Here is a 16,859-nt window from a genome sequence, read left to right as displayed (position 1 = left end):
GCTCCAGTGGCGCAATCGGTTAGCGCATGGTACTTATATGACAGTACGCTGAAGAGCAATGCCGAGGTTGTGAGTTCGAGCCTCACCTGGGGCAGTCTTTTAAGGGGAGTAGTGGCCTAGAGCATTGTTTGTCAGTGGTTCTGGAATCAGTTGAATCTGTGGGAGTTCTGGATTCAACTCCCTGGGGTTTCTGGCTCTCTGTACCAGACCCTTAACCCCGGATTGCTACACAGCGACAGCCCACTGCTCCCCAAGTAATGGGTTAAATGCAGAGAACAAATTTCATTGGAATGCACATTGCAGTGACAATGAAGATACTTATTACTGCACAATCTTGTGTATCTTATGTAACATGTTATGGTTTTGGCCTTTCTTATAAGATTTGGTCCACCTCTGGTGTATCCTAACCCTTTTCCCACGTGTAACAACAAACTCAGTCAACTCACACAGTCTTTTAAGTTTTTCTGTGTCCTTGTGTGACCCACGACAATTGTGGCACCCTTGTCATACACGGACACACATGCCAGCTTTGCACATGGTACACTCCGCCGCCCATTTTTCCTGACCGGGATGGTGTGAGGCTAATTTATTTTACAATTCATTTTAAAACTTCACATATGCTTTAACCTTTTGTAAACCGGCTACCCCCACTGTACTGTGGGTGCGCAGAGATGAACCCCCACACAGCAACAACACGCAGATGACGCCACATGACAGAAAGGTTGCTGCAAGCATCCCACCAGTCAATTTCACTACATGCTTATTGGATCTGTGAAAGATTATGAAACCCAGACATTCTTGTTGTTCTCTCCTATGACTGTCCCTGCGTCAAACCACATTCATTTACAAATAAAACCCCTGCACCTAACCTTTATTTTATTTTTTCAGTTTAGTGGCATTTGCATTCAATGCTTCATGAGAAATTAAAATAAAAAAAATTGTAACTGCATTAAGCTGTTGTTTTACAGCCAGACGCTAAAATCCCTTTAAATGAACAAAGCAAAGAAAACAAAGTTAAATTTTAGAAATACAGATTTATTATTTTTTTGTATAAAATTGTACAATTCACCAGTCATATTATATAAATAGTGAGTAGATTAATAAATACACCCAAAACCCAAAACTGCAGTAATACCGAGTTAAAAAAACAAGAACGTTTGACGTTGATTTCATTTCAAATATCACAGCAGGGCTCTTTAAAGAAATATACAAATGTCCAGAAATCTAAAATAATACCTTAACACAGAAGCATCAGCAGAAAGTTGTTTTTTCTTCAGATGCACATCTGTCCGGTCCTTCTCCTCCCAACCAGTCCTCATTGAGCTCCCCCATGATCTCCTGCAGGGACAGCACAGGAAGGGGGGTATTCTGGACCAGCTTTGGATGCGCTGGCTCGCTGCTCTCCTCCAGAGTCATCCAGTTCCAGGACTTCTCCAGCTGCGTGTACTGGCCTCCAATTTGTGGGCTGTTATCTGCGCTGAGATCCCAATATCCAGAATCAGGCGTTTCTGGAGTGGAGGACTGGGAGCTGGAGGAGGAGTTGCTGTACATCTGCTGCTCCGGATACAAGGCGGTTGCTTGGTTGGAGACTGAGTTGAAGCTCATCATCTCCAAAGATTTGCTCCACAGAGGTGAGACAGGAGAGGTCTGGGCGCCCGGCTTAGGCCACATACCCCACATGGCTGGACTCGAGGTTCTGCCCAGTTGCTGTTGAAACCCAAATATAGAGCTGTATTGTCCTTGCACCTCAGAGGGAGAGTAAGCAGGAGGACACTGGCCATAGTATGCTCCCTCTTCCATTTCCTGCTTAATGGGTGCTGGGTATGCTGGTGGCGGCCTTTGAGGTCTCATGGGGACAGTTGACCCATTGCTAGCAACTCCTGGAGATGGAGGAAAAATGTCATGGTGTGGGCTGTTGGACTGCCACAGAGCTTTTTTTGCTCCTTTACATTTCAGGGTACGAGCTCTCCGGTTCTGGAACCACACCTGGACAGGAAATAAAAGAGAGCGTAGTTTAAATACAGAGCTGATTAAACACATGCTCAGTTGATCATTTACTAGACAAACAAGTATCAGCGGAGCAGCAGCTACTACCTCAAAGAAAAGCCTGATAAAAACAGACTCTGCTGCATTTAAAGATGAAGCAATAAAGTCTTACAATGAAACACTGAACCTGGGGTGAATGCAGGGTGCATTTAAAACCGATATTTTCAAAATAAAACCATGAAAACATACATTACAGTCTTCAACTGTAATTTGCTTCTTAGATTAGATGGAAATATTTCAGCACTGACCCCTCACACAGATGTTGATGTAATGTTCAATTTAATAAATTAAATAATTACATTGTAAGTATAATTGTAAGATGTGATGCAAATGAGTAAAGTAAATGCTTAAAAGTGTAAAATATTATCATATTCACATATAACTATTTATGTAAGGATATTATGAATGACCAGGTAAGTAGATAAAATATCAGTTTTTCTAGTGCTTTTCTCTGTTATTACCTTCTTTATACCTGAAATGCATATTTTGTGCATTTTCATGTTCAGTTTCTGAACATTAAATTTTTAGTGCCTTTTTTTACACATTACTCTTTTCTCATTGGCTTTCTCTTCTTTCGCCTTCTCTTTGCTGCGGTGGCAATGCACATTTTCTATTTTAGGGACACATATAGGATTAATGATACTATCCATATGTATGATTTTATAGGGTATTTACCTGAATGCGTGATTCTGGTAAGCCAGTGGTCTGGGACAGGCTCTCTCGGAGGCTGATGCCGGGGTACGGGTCAGTCTCAAAGGTGGTGCGTAAAAGCTCCACGTGTTCTTTGGAGAAGCTGGTCCTTTTCCTGCGGCTGGCGCTGCGGGACGAGCTGCCGCTGGAGGCCACGGGCCTGGCATCATCTGAGGAAAGAGCAGAGAGTATACATTTCAAAACAAACCGAACCATTCATATAAATTTGTTTTTTAAAAATCATTCAAGCCTTAAAATATCAGGTTTCTAGGTAGGTGTCATGCACACAACTTTGACACAGAGCAAATGCAACAAGTTTAGAATGCTTTTTGTAAATAAATCACATTTTATTAATAAAAAAAACGCAGTAGTTTATAAATTACAGTTTTGTTGTAATAAGTATGTTTCTCCAGAATACGTTTTTTTTCTTTTGCCTGTAAACATTTTGGCTATGTCTATTTCATCCAAATACAAAAGTTTTATCAACATAGATATACAGTTTCTGGCATTACATGTAAATCTAGATAAAATAGTCGATTTCCAGCTTAGGAAACGGTTAAATAACTTAATTTTCTCTAAATCTGATAGAAAATCGGAACTCTTACCATTACTGGAGTCCTTCCACATAGCAGCAGTTAAAACTGATTTCTGGATGCAGCTGCCGGGACTGAGGTCAGTTTGCTAAACTGTCAGGGTCTGTGTGTGTCAGCCGTATCAGAACACCTTTTATATTGATCACCTGAGAATCTTGAAATGACCCACCAAAGCCAAAGGACTCTATAGGGGGTGGGGTCGGATTTGTTTTTCTTTAAGGAATAATGCTTGACAGCAGTACTCTGACCCCACAGCATCCCCCCGCCCCTCCACACACACCTCATGACCCATCCAGTACACAATATAATCTACTGTACTTCAAAATTTGTGACAAGGTCAACAACTAATATGAGGTACTGCAGGCTGAGCTCAGGCAGAGAAGAAAACAAGTCATTTGGGAGTCGTTGAGAGCAAGTCGTCGATACTACTTTTCTAAAAGATCACACAATTGGGGTTGTTTGAGTCACATGATGCCCAGCATGCTTTGTGTGAAATAGTACACACACAAGACAAGTAAAAAAGACAGAAAACCCTTTCCTGCACAACTTTTAATGCATGTTTTACTATTCTGATGTCTTATTTTTTTTAGTGCATATCATTTAAGTTTATGAGTAAAATATTTAAGTAAGACTGAAACCAAGCTTTAGTTCTAATTTTGCAATGATATCTTAGACGACTTAACCATTATTAAGCCAAAGCAGAAGTGGGTTTGTGAAAGGCCAAACATTAATCACCTAACGACAGTTTTAAATAACTATTCCGCTCCCAACCTTTAATGAGCTGAAGCCAATCAGTGGCTTTCATTTGCAGAGCAGCTCTGTGAGATTAGAAGGGGGAAAACAAAGGATGCTTCATGTAGTGAGTAATTGGAAATTTGCCTGTTAGCTCAAAGCAGCCTCATTGCTGAGTGGGTGCATCTAAACCAGGAAGAACCTTGTCTTTTGCCCAAACATGTCTTGGCCTTGACCAGAGCTGTACTCTTAAAAATAAAAAGTATAAAATGTATGCATATCTTTTGAAGGTTTCATTTTAGATTCTCTGTTGGATTTAGTTCTGGACTTTGACTCCTGTCGTCAAGGGCAGGTACCCTGCACATATAGGACACTGCTACTTGCAAACAGACTTTGGACAGCTCTGCTTTAATGCTATTTTAGACTCAACTGACTTTACCTAAAATGTATGCCGCCTTATTCACTTTTGTCTTCATACTCTTGACCTTGTGCTGACATGTGGCATAGAGTCTGAATGAATATCAAAACTTCCTTACAACACTGTCAGGTCTTAACTTTTTCAATGACCTCAGTGATTTGTCCAAGGTGATGTGCAATGTTTGTTTTTCCGTCACAATCTTTTGCATGTAGACAACAGAACGTCTTGTTTTTGGTTGATTCTGACCAGAGTACCTTCTTATATGAATATTTTTGTAAAGCATTGTATTTACTCTAAGGACCTACTCTCTCTTGGCTGAATGGAGGATTTCTTGGAAGCAACTATGTGAAATACACTGATAATGTAAACATTTAAATTCTATGGTGAACAAAGTGCAGGAGCAGATTTACAATTTTGCAAGCACAAAATAAGACAATGCAGTCTGAAGTTATCAGAGCAGAATACAACAAGCGCGACTGTTTTATCTGTTATCCACAAAAGGAGGAAAATCAATGTCTCTCTTGTGGGGACACACCAGCTTTCTCTCTTTGCTTCACCTAAATCCTATCTTAAGCCATCAGTACTTTTACAAACTGGTGGAAATTTACCAATTTATGTAATAACTACTAATGTTAGATAATGCATGATACAAAAAAATTACCAGAAAAGAAAATACTCTAGGCTGTGCAATCATTATTTAAAATATTCTGGTAAAATTCTCAAAAAGAGAAAAAGTCCTCTATCACTGAACCCTCCCATCAGATTACTTTTTATGACCCACGTTTACATACAATGATCAAGTGATTAAAGATAACCAGAAACTGTTGCAGCTAACAGGCTATTCAACTAATGCAAAATCACTATAAAGAATTGCATTTGGTTCGTTCCTTCTTACACAGAGATACGTGCATATTATTTAAAAGCAAATATGCATCTAATCAACTTATCACTTAAAAGTCAAAGTATAATCTCTCAGTAGACAAAAACATCGATACAGTCTCTATCTTTCAGTTTGAGTAAGGATGGATGTTGGACGTTTTTAGATGATAGTTAATGTTTTCAAACACCAGCAGGAATAGAGTAAGCACATATGCTCGTCATGAGGGGTCGCTGCAAAGCCTACAACATAATGCAAGTGATTATTTACTGTCATCTACGTGCTCTTTCAGGAGGAGTGAATGCTGCAGGTTAATGACTTAATGCAACCTGCTAAGTTTCCTTTGACGGAAAACATTTTAACAAATCTGTTTGGATGATTTGTTTGAATTGACTCTGTAAAGTGACTTGAGATGATGCGTTACAAATTGGGCACTATATAAATAAACTGATTTGATTTAATATATTGCGTTTTGCTACAGTCATTATAGAAAAAAATACAACTAAGTGGAAAACATTTAGGACAGCTGCCAATATTCTCAGGATTGGACATCCCAGCAAATTCACCTCAAAGGTAAAATTGTGAATTGTCCAAGAACACACCAACTCCATCTCAGACCGTGCAGCCCTCAATTAGAATTTTAAATGTTAAAGTTCATGACAGGAAAATTTGAAAAAAGTCAGACAAACATTGCTTGTGTGGAAAGATTGTAAGAAGAAAGACTCTTTATTTGTTAAATTCTCATCAGAATGATAACAGATTACAGAACGAGTCATGTGTCCCAGGAGGGGGTCTGGTCTATTCTAACAAAAACAAGAAGACATTCGCCTTTTAACCATCTTGCTCTCCAGCATTGGCCTTAACAGCACAACTTCTGGGAGCCTCTCCCTCTCTAAGACAAAACAAATGTGACCATGGCTCTGCGGCTGCTGTGCAAAACAGATTAATACAATTATATGGATTTATAAGCCAAGGCTAGAATAACATTTTTCCACAACAAGATCAGACTGACATAAAACATATGTCAGTCAAACATAAGGGAGGCACCGTCATGATGTGGATGCTGCATTTTTAACCTGTTCTGACCAAAACAGCAAGAGAAAACTGTTTTCAAACTTTGACCAAACATTCGACACCATTTTTTTCACAGCTTTTGTTTAACAAGTGCTCTACTTCTTACATGACGAAGAGGACAAACCAGATGCCAGTAAACTGCAGCAGAAGCATACCCTGTCAGATAAAGACACAATGGGACACTATCTGTCATGGATTGGCCCCTCCAGGCAATGGACATCAGCATTACTGAAGTGTGTGAAATCATTTCGGCAAACAAAATAAGGCCACAAGCATCTAAACGTGAGATCCTGAAAGAGTACCCTCAACCTGTTACAAGACACAGAATGCAGACCAAAGACTGCTGAAGCTAAGATAAAAATACAGGGGTTGCGTCAAATACTGGCGTTTTCACTTCTTAGAAATACATAATTTCTGTTTTGCTTTAATAGTTGTACATTTCTGTTTAATACATTATCAAACTTCAAGAGATGTCTGCACCATTTTTTTTAATGTTCAAAATCACTAATATTTGAACTTTTTTACTATTGCTTTAAAAATTGCATTTAAAATCACTTCACTTGATATAAATAAATAAAAAAAAATAAGACTTTTTTTACTAAAATACAAACAAGTTCAATTCCAAATTGCTTAAAGCAAATTGTGGGCCCTCATTTATTTGACGGAAACCAACAGATTATGTCAAATCTGCACCCCTGTGCTCATCCTGAGCAAACACATGGTGGCAGTATAGAGGGATAACTCATTTCAAACAAGAAGAACCCCAAAGGGTGGGCAGCCAACTGCTAAGCACAGTGGTGAGGAATCATGATCTGGGCTTGTTTTACTGCCAAAGGACCTAGGCACCTCATTAAGTCTCTGCCGAAAAGAAACTCAGACACATAATGACGCAGTGCCAACTTGTCAAGAAGAAAATGTTAATGAATATAATGTTAAATATTACCACAAAGAGCAAAGTATTCCTTTGTATTTGTCAGTCTCTAACAGAGGTGGATAGAGTAGCCAGAAAGTGTACTTGAGTGTAGCACTACTTCAACATAATTTACTCAAGTAAAGGTAAAAAGTAGTCAGCCAAGAAATTACCCAAGTAAGAGTAAAAAAGTATTAAGTAAGAAGGCTACGGAAGCACTAAGTAACGAATCACAACAGTTGATGATTTAATATTTAAAAAGATTGTAATCAGACAGACAAAAATCTATTTTTTTTTTGGTCAAATTCTGGTATTTTACAGATAAAAATGAAAAAGAAAATACAATAACAATAAGACAATTAGAGACTCTAATGAGATTCATACTTTTTTCACGAACAGCAGCGTTCCTTTTACTACTATTATTGGATTGTACAATTCCTACTTGTCCAGTCAAGAGACTCTCCCACCTGACCTGTTGTTCTCTACAGCTCTGCCAGAGTTTCTATGATTAATGCTATCATTAACCGACTTGTTCAGTTTAAGTGAGTCTTGGTAGGTTCACACTCTTTCCATTTTCAGGTTATAGCTGAACATCACATGATGGCGTGTCCAAAGCTTGGAGTCTTGTTTTATAACCTGACCAGGCTTTAAACCTCTGCACTTTACCTGGGCCTTTCTGCTGCTGTGTTCCCTGGTCTTAGCCCTAAAACCTTCACGAAACATTATTTAAGCTGACTATAAAGCAAAGACAAGCAGCGTCCGTTTACTAACCAAAATGACTGCTGAGATTTTATAATTACATAACCGAGCAAAAAATATATTCTAAAACAAAAAACGCCCATTCTTGGTGCTGACGTGTGCGTGTTGTTTCTAGCCGGGCTCATTTGACGGCGGCACCACTCCAGAGCAACATCGAGCAGCAGCCATGGCGACAAGTGACGGGAGCGATTATTTTAAACGGACCAGCCTGTTTTGGATCGTCTCTGTGACAGTGGCTGCTGGATACTTTTCTGTAAGCGACTTAAATTTCTCTGTTTGAATATAACCAGCAGACACATTCAACCCTTTTTATTAAACTTAAATTAGCCATATTTCTCTGCCGGGGTCGCCTAAAATACCCTCCCCCTCCTCAGGGTCCCTCCTCGGTTATTTAGTTGACAGTCGTTCCTCTGTAGTTAAGTTAAAAAAAATTCTCTGTCGTCATTTAATGTATCCTTTTCGCTAAAAAAAAAAAAAAAAAAAAAACATCAATGCGACTATCGCGTTGATAGCTAATCTTATCAGTGTTAATTAAGTCCATAGGGGAGTTAAACAGACTTTAGGTTAAAGTCCATTTTCCAAGTTGGCTTTTCCATTGACCAACGCAGCAAACAGCAGCCAGTTCACGTTGAAACAACACAAAGCTTCCCCACCGTTCGCCAAAATGTCCTCCTCGGTATTCCTAAGCATAATTATTATTATTATTATTATTATTATTATTATTATTATTATTTATAGTGACAAAAACAGTATGGTGGGTCTGGTTGCCCTATAGTGTTAGTGTTAGACTTTTCTCTACAACAGTGGGGAATCAGATAGTTCCCTTGTTGTGATCCCCTCCAAGGTTTCCAAGATCCCTGACTGTATTTTTTAAAGAATATTTACAACAATCCCATTCAGATTTGACCAGTGTCGCTTTTTTAGGACTTTAAACTAAAAGCTGATATAGCTTAGTCCATATTTCTGAAATTTTTTTTTTGCATTTGGTTCCGTTTGTCTTATTATTATTGGACAGATTTTAGGAATATGTTGCAACACACTCTCAAACATCTATACATTTAGGATGCAGACCAAGAGGTTGGCTCCAGATTGCACCATAGTGAATTGTTCGGACTATTCTTGTTATTAAATTTGACAAATAAACCTCCTTAGACGTGCCTCCTGCTTACACTGGTCATACCTGGGCTGAGTTATCGCACCTGGAATTAGGGGTGGGCGATATGGACATTATAGCATAACATATTGTGGGACTCTTGAGATAATAAAAAGTGATAAAAGGTCATGACCATGTCAGGGCAATCATAGCCCCATAAACACATAAATGCTTCACTTAAAATGCCTTTAAATGGGAAAGTAGCTTTATCAGGACACTAGTTACATGAAAAAGTGTGATTTTAAAGGAAATCACTCAACAGTCCACTATAACTGCATTTAAATATATTTTTGAATTTATTGATATGTATCGATGTTCTCAAGGAACCAACAGTGGAGTAAATCGCAAAAATAGCAGCCCCATCAATATTGGCAGGGTTTGGGTTTTTCAGACATAATTAATTGGAATTTATTGTTCATCAAAATAAATGCAAATTCTTATGAAGCTACATTTTTTCATGATGATATAATAAATGCCCACCCCTACATGGAATGCAAATCCCTAAAACCCTAACAATTTGAGTCCAGGTTTGCGTTGTTTAAGCTTTCCAGTTTTCAATCTGTCGTTATGAAATTGCATAGATTAAAAGGTTTATGGATCATATACTGTCTTAAGTGTAATCCAACTGAAAGCAGTAAAATAGCCATATTTCTGAAAGGCTGCAATCTGGACGCTGACATAACTTTCAGGTTTTGGCTCATATGATAAGCTGAGCGGCACAAGCTAAGAAAGCAAACAGGTTTTCCTAAAGTCTGCAGAGACGTTGAAGTCCTGCAACAAGAACAAATGTGATATTTATAATAGCAAGAGTTGGTGGAGATTCTGATGAAGCACAAGATACAAATGAGGGTAAAAAATAAATATATAAAGACAAAAACTAATAACAGGAGACTGTACAGTAGGGGCAAATTTACAACACAAGAAAAAAACAAAAATGACTGAGCAGTTATTAAGAATAGCGTACCTAAAAATATAAAGAAGTGTGCAGCTCAGTAGGGATGTGCAAAACATGCATTTATGTTAATGCATTAAAAAACACATAAATATAAAAAGGGAGGAAGGATCTGCGACGGAGCTCCTTTGAGCGTCTCTGATGCAGCAGCCTGCCACTGTAGGAGGTCTCCAGCTCTGCAGCAGCTTTATGCATGGTGGCGGAGACGTTGTCTGTCAGTGAGTCATGTCGTCTCCCACCACCGGCACTGGGTCCAGGGGGCATCCTAGAACAGAGCTGGCCTTCCTGATGAGCTTATCTAACTGCTTCCTCTCAGCAGTAGATAAGATGATGCCACCCCAGAGTCACAGAAGGAGTTCAGGAGCGCCCCCTGCGCTCCAGAACGCCTCAGCCTCCTCAGCAGGTAGCGTCTGCTCTGACTAGGGCTGAACCATTTTGGAAAATAATCTAATTGCGATTTTTTTTATCTTTAATATTGCGATTTAATGTGAAACAACAAATCAATCTGTTTCATCGGTGTGCAGATCAGGCGCTAAAAGAGCCGCTGCGTCTCAACTTGGAGAAGAAATGATTGCGTTCTGCCTACGATATATTTAAACCAAAACTGCAATTTGATTTTGACTTTTCTCTGCAATAACCACAAGCAACAAAAATGACCTCTAGATAAAGATGTTTGTAAGCAAGTACTATTTAAAACAAGAACTTTTAATGTTTTTATTAATCAGAATATTATTAAAGAGAACAGCTTTTAACTGAGTTGGACATCAAACCTTGTTGAACTTAAAGTGCAACCAACAAACAAGTCTATTTATTAAACTGATTGACCAGAACTTAATGCTATGGTGAGATTCCTGAAAGTTTCTGGTAAAAAGTATGATTATATAAACTCTAAAACAAGTAATACAATTAAATTATCTCACTGCTGCATCTGTCTTCCCTTCCATGTGGAGGCAAACCCACTTTAAATATATTACCGATACCTAAATAATAATCAGATTCACTGATTGCCACATAGCCAAAAATTGCAGATAGCTGTGATTTGGAAATTGCGTTTTTTTTTTTTTTTTTTAAATTGCGATTATATTGCAAATGCAAATTCCATTCAGCGCGGTAGTTAACCGATCAGAACCGATCACAGGGGTCCACGCGAGGACCACAGCTGATAAGGCAGGGTTCAGTTCTGGTCCAAGTCTGACGCATTTATTCATTTTCTGCTGCGCTTTTAAATGTCAGGGAATCAGATGCTTTCTAGTTCACAGCAATTTCCCTCTGGGATTATTAAAGTATATCTGATTCTGATTAAGCTGTAATGAAATGATGCAGATCTAATGATGATTTGCACGGAGACTGAGAAACTCGCCCTGACTGCCTGTAAAATAAAGGGATGTCCATTCAGACATCCCTTTATTCTTCTGCTCATCCGACTTCATGTGACACAAGTTGTGCAGAGCTGATGAAATAAAAACCAAAAGCAATTTTGTTCGGTTTCTCCTCAGAAGCAAACCTTTGTCGGTCAGAGGGGAAACTGACGCAAGGACTCATTTACTGGAGTTTGCTCTCTGTAGCTCACTGTTGAGCCTCCTGGATGTTAATACATGCAACCAGAGTTTAGCTTTTTATTTATTTTGTAATGTGCACAGCAACAAAATCTAAGGGAGAAAAGAAACCGGCAGCCGGACACATAAATAAAATAAATCCCAGACAGACCTACTAGACAAACTGCCGCTGAATACATTTTGTATTTATTTATGTTTTGTAAAAGTGGCACCAACTGTATTAATTGTGTTTGGTGCCTGACTCTCCGACTCTCCACTGTCGCTTTTGCAGTTCACTGTGTTTGCCCCGGAAAAAGTCCCGTTTGGTCAGCTGGGTCCGTTCGGCAGCTTCTGCAGATACCTTGTGGATAACCACGGCGACCTGATGTACAAAGGGTAAGTGATTAGGATCCGCTGCAGCACTGTTTTCCTGCAACAACTCCTGCAGAACGACGTCTCAAACTACAAAAACAGGACTGTTTGCACATGCGCAGATTACTCAGGGTTGATCTTAGTTAAAGTCCGAGCCGGAGGGGGGGGGGGGGGGGGGGCTTCAGATGAGGCGCAAAGTACCCACCCGTGTGATCAATAGCAGGCCCTGAAAGTCACACGCCTGCTGGAGCTGCAGCTGAATAATGGGAGAAATTCAAGTCATGTGACGCGTCGGTCGGTTAATAGATGTAGGCTTGGTTTATCTTTGAACAACCAGAAACCCTCTGGTAGTCATTTCACCCGCTTTACCGTGGTGTGCCCTTCTTTGGGTCGCTGTCTCATAATTTACAACCAATGTTTTTGATTTATTAAATACATTTTCTATATTCTACCTTAGTTCTGCTGTAAGGAAATCAGGTTTTGTTATCGCAATAAATAATTTCTATCAACAGGAGAGGGTCTATCTGAGTTATTTGGGTTTTGATCCTGGTCCACGCAGGGATTAAAACAACAACAAATGCAAATGAGCCGTATTAGGAAGTCCTCTAAAACTGTTATGAATGGTTATGTATTTAAATATATGTGAGATCTTTATGACTACCGCGTTTTTCTGATCATGAGGCACAACGTGAATTAACGGGTCTGTGCGTCTATGTTCACACATAGGCGCACTGAATATTCTTCCCAAGTGTCTAATATCACAAAAAGGGAACTAAAAGTAAGTAACATTTTATTTAAATCTGTGTATTTTTTTATATGACCAGGTAAATAAGATTATTTGGCAATGGAATAAGATTCTTGCACTTAAAATAACAATTCATCTTTATCTTATTTCAAGTGCAGGATATCCAATAATCTTATTTTAGGGGTAAAAATACTCATGTAAGGTGCATTACATTCAAATTATGTTCTCAGCTCATTTATGAAACTCCTTATTTAGTATTAACTGCTCGGATTCACCGTTTTGTTACAATATAATCAACACTAATGTCTAAGTTAGGTCTTCTGAGTTTCATTATATCTGCTTTTAAGTGCTGCTTTGAAACGGGTCTGTTAGGAAAGTGAGACGTTTGGGTTTTCGCCTCCGTGGTTTCCAGTCCACTTAACATGTTTCCATCCATTCATTTCTACAGTTTAAAGTATTAAAGTAGCGAAGGATCGGCCGTATAACCCGAGTGTACAGTGGGCTCACCGCTATGAGGGAGAAGCGGGTCAGGGCCAAATGGTACCGGCTGGAATCGCTGAGGGACTGAGACGATCTTTGTTTGCGGCGATAACAGAACAGATCCGGGGATTTCTGCAGATAATCTGTGGTCCTCTGCAGAAAGTCAGACCACGACAGCAGGAGGATCAAACATTTAGCAGAAGACATGTTTGTGGTGACGTAACAAGGTGGCTGCCTGTAGAACCCGTTAAAAACCCGTTAAAAACGGACTCCAGCACAAATCCTGGTGTCCTACTGGAGCGGCTTTGGTTAGAAAAAAAAAAAAAACCTGAGAGACTTTAAACCCAAACACTCATTATATTCATCTCTGACTGGCGCTGGACAATAATTCAATAACAATATATATCGATACATAGACATATATAGATGCTAGAAAAAAAGGGTAATTAAAAAGTTCAATAGAATAAAAGTTTCCCTTCCTTTTGCAGTCCAGCCATGTAGGTTAATACTACAATCATTACATCCTCCCAACCAATCACAACGCAGACCCAGGAATCAAGCTCCGCCCCCTTCAGAGAGCGCAGGTTCTTTTTTTCTTTTATAAAAACCTGCAGTTTTGGTAAAAAGTTGGTTGAATAAAGGGTTGAGTTTGAATTCGGTATTCTGTATTTAAAAACAGGTCGCTAAGCAACAGCGTTAAATGGTCAGGGCTGCGCTTAAATAGATGTTTTGAATTGGTTGATAATTATCCATATAGATCAATACAATTTCTATTTTATCCATATGCTTTTTTTTCCTGTATTTTACAGCCCTACGCTGAACTCACCATCCTGGCAATAAGCCTCCCTTTGAGCACAGTTTAGTCATGAGTTATGCTTTTAACCAGGCCAAATTACTGAAATGGGTTTTAGGTGTAATAAGATGGATGAGTTGTTCTCAGAGGGAGCGCAGAACGGATCACGGAGACAACGTAATGTTTCTGGAAGCGCTGCGTGGACGATTTAAAGGGAGTGCTCTGGTCTGTTTCAGGTGGTGGGCAGCCTTTGCCATTCATGTCGCTGAAGCCGTCTACGCTTTAAAGGTGTGCAGGTAAGCATGGAGAGAGCTGAAACGTCCACTAGGTGGTGCCAGAGGATCATTTCGAGTGACGGTTCCCATCCGGTCATTGTTGGCATGAATTGCATATAAAAACTGTTATTGTTGTTCCAGGTGGGAGAGAGTAGGCAGCAAACATCCTCTATAGTTGGAATAAAACAGGAGTTAAATGTCTAAGTTAGAATTTATTGTGGATTTTCTCTAAGCTACACACATGTAAAATTATACAATCAAGTTGAACTGTAGAGAAGATGCTCTTACTAGCCTCCAACAAGCCTCTGGCCTAATCCCGGCTCTCGTTACAAGCACTGGTAGTTTATTACATTTGGTTAGTCCACAGACTTTAAAGCGCTTCAAGTCGAGGCTTTTTCCAGGGAAGGAAGTGACGTAGGTCTGGTGGTATCCTTGTCCTGTGGAAACACCGGCAGCGTCCAGCTCTTAACCACCTAGATGCTGATTTGATGGGGACCAAACCGTCCCCACAGCATGATGCTGCCAGCGCCTTGCTCTACGGTTTGGTACGCTGTGCTCTGGGTTTGAAAGCCTCGCCTTGACGCTAAACAGTTTTTGGCCCAAAGGACTCAATCTGTGTCCATGAAACTTTCTTCAGTAAATTAAAGAAAAAGATCTCCATAAATCCATAAAATAGTGTGTAAAGTCTCCCATTTGTTCTTTTCAGAGTGTATTCAGAGTGTATGTAAGCAGTGTCAAACATTCAAGAAGACACTTTAGCAACAGCTGAGACAAACCCCTGGTTGCACGGCGGCACATCTGCAAACCGTCACTAACGCTTTCCTCTCTGCCCCCCCGCAGCGCCAAAGGCATCAGCAGCCCGACTGCTCGCTTCCTCTGGTTCTTCCAGACCTTCCTGTTCGGCTTCGCCTCCCTCGGCCTGCTCCTCAAGTACGACCCAAAGCGCCTCAAGAAGCCCTGATCCCAGCAGGCGGAAGCCTTCAGAGCCAGAAACGCGGCTGAATACTTACATTCCTGGTGCCTTTTCCCAAGGATGAGGGAACAATCGAGCCTTTTAACCCAAGTGTTAAACTGATGATACACTAAGAACCTAATAAGCGACTGTATTGTAGCCTTTAATTCACTGGTGCGTTATATTCTTTAACTACATTCCATTTATTTTCTATGAAAACAGCTGGAGAAGACTAGAAAATGTTAGAAATTGTGTTTCAGTTTGTTTTAATTTGTAATATAGTGGGCAGAGGATGTTTAATCTGAGACGGATTGTATGTGCAATGCAACACGGAGTCCTAAATCAAGTGTTACGCTCTAATGGTGTTTACAGTCAAGCCTGAAAGACGGCAGTAGATATTTATCAGCTGCTGCCGTAACGTCAGGCACGTTTGCTCTACAGGTACGCTGCTGTTGGCTCAAAAAGACGAAAAAGGAGATATTTTCTCTGTCGTATTAAGGTGCTTCCAGGTCAAGGGTAGTGGAAGTCTTGAATAAAGAGTAATTTACTAACTGCTTCCTGGCCTCTGTTTGATGTGCTGTTGATTCTTAAAGAAATCAGGGGTGTCCAAACTTTTCGGTACATGGTTTTGGGAGTAACTTTGCTGTTTGGTCTTATTTTATTAAAAAAATAAATAAAAATAGAGATCGCTGCCCTCTATTCACAAACTAGTCCATTTTGTCTCTAGCTCGCTCTTAATTGGTGCACAAAAAAAGACTTATGAATGAGTTACAGATTAATTAATAATATATATATGAACTATTAGCTGCCTATAAGAGGAGCCTTATTGTAAAATGGTAACATAATTAGAAAAAACTTAAACTTCTGTTGACAGCCTATCACACATGAAATAGAAAATCCAACTGCTTGATTTTATTTCATTTACAACTGGGGTGCACATTACAGTTGGTAGCACTGTTGCCTTGCAGCATGAAGGTCCTGGGTTCAAATCCCGGCCTGGCGTCTTTCTACGTGGAGTTTGCATGTTGTCCCTGTGCATGTGTGGGTTCTCTCTGGGTACTCCGCCTTCCTCCCACAGCCCAAAGACATCCAAATTACCCTTAGGTGTGAGTGCATGACTAATTTTCCTTTTTACTGCTGCTTAATAGAGATTAAAATTATTTTTGTGGGATAAAAAAAAAAGAAAAAAATGTGGTTCTAAATGTCCTTGCTCTGATCTACTACAGTGACTCAGCAGCGATTAATACTGTTTGTTCCAGAAATTGTAAAATCCCACATTCGGTCAATCTGAATAATGAAATAAAATAAATAAAATGCCTGAAAATAAAAACCAGGAATCCATCTGAAACAGTGTGGATATTCATCGTTTTAGTTTTGTTTTAGCGTCGGTCTGCAGGAGCGTGCAGCCTCAGAATTTAAACAGAACCACATCTCAAAGCACCACACAGCAACAATGGTGCGGGTTCACGGTGCCCTCTGCTTAAAGACGTTTAAGAGCTTTAG

The 16,859-nt window shown here is 39.7% G+C and overlaps 2 protein-coding genes and 1 non-coding gene across 4 annotated transcripts; 2 read left to right on the top strand and 1 right to left on the bottom strand.

Moving 5' to 3' along the window:
* trnai-uau lies at window positions 1–94 on the top strand. The gene is made up of 2 exons: window positions 1–38; window positions 59–94. It is a non-coding gene; the product is annotated as a tRNA-Ile (tRNA).
* Window positions 95–1,116: 1,022 nt separating this feature from the next.
* mxtx1 (mix-type homeobox gene 1) lies at window positions 1,117–3,413 on the bottom strand. The gene is made up of 3 exons (XM_012862368.3): window positions 3,342–3,413; window positions 2,722–2,906; window positions 1,117–1,986 (listed from the first exon to the last, which is right to left on the bottom strand). Exons 1-3 carry the CDS (start codon window positions 3,361–3,363, stop codon window positions 1,252–1,254), a joined length of 942 nt encoding a protein of 313 aa, XP_012717822.2. The 5' UTR covers window positions 3,364–3,413; the 3' UTR covers window positions 1,117–1,251.
* Window positions 3,414–8,217: 4,804 nt separating this feature from the next.
* On the top strand, window positions 8,218–15,910 carry tmem254 (transmembrane protein 254). Of its 2 annotated transcripts, XM_012862387.3 has the most exons (4): window positions 8,218–8,352; window positions 12,032–12,135; window positions 14,366–14,425; window positions 15,245–15,910. In XM_012862387.3, the coding sequence occupies exons 1-4, from the start codon at window positions 8,266–8,268 to the stop codon at window positions 15,363–15,365; spliced, it is 372 nt and encodes a 123-aa protein (XP_012717841.2). In that variant the 5' UTR covers window positions 8,218–8,265; the 3' UTR covers window positions 15,366–15,910. The 2 variants fall into 2 exon arrangements, with proteins under 2 accessions (XP_012717841.2, XP_012717842.2); XM_012862388.3 differs by lacking the exon at window positions 15,245–15,910 and having other exon boundaries at window positions 14,366–14,429.
* The last annotated feature ends 949 nt before the right edge of the window (window positions 15,911–16,859 follow it).

Source organism: Fundulus heteroclitus, chromosome 22 (assembly GCF_011125445.2).
Source record: "Fundulus heteroclitus isolate FHET01 chromosome 22, MU-UCD_Fhet_4.1, whole genome shotgun sequence".
Lineage (NCBI taxonomy): Eukaryota > Metazoa > Chordata > Actinopteri > Cyprinodontiformes > Fundulidae > Fundulus > Fundulus heteroclitus.
The sequence above is the reverse complement of the archived record's forward strand: the minus strand, read 5'-3'. Positions and strand labels throughout refer to the sequence as shown.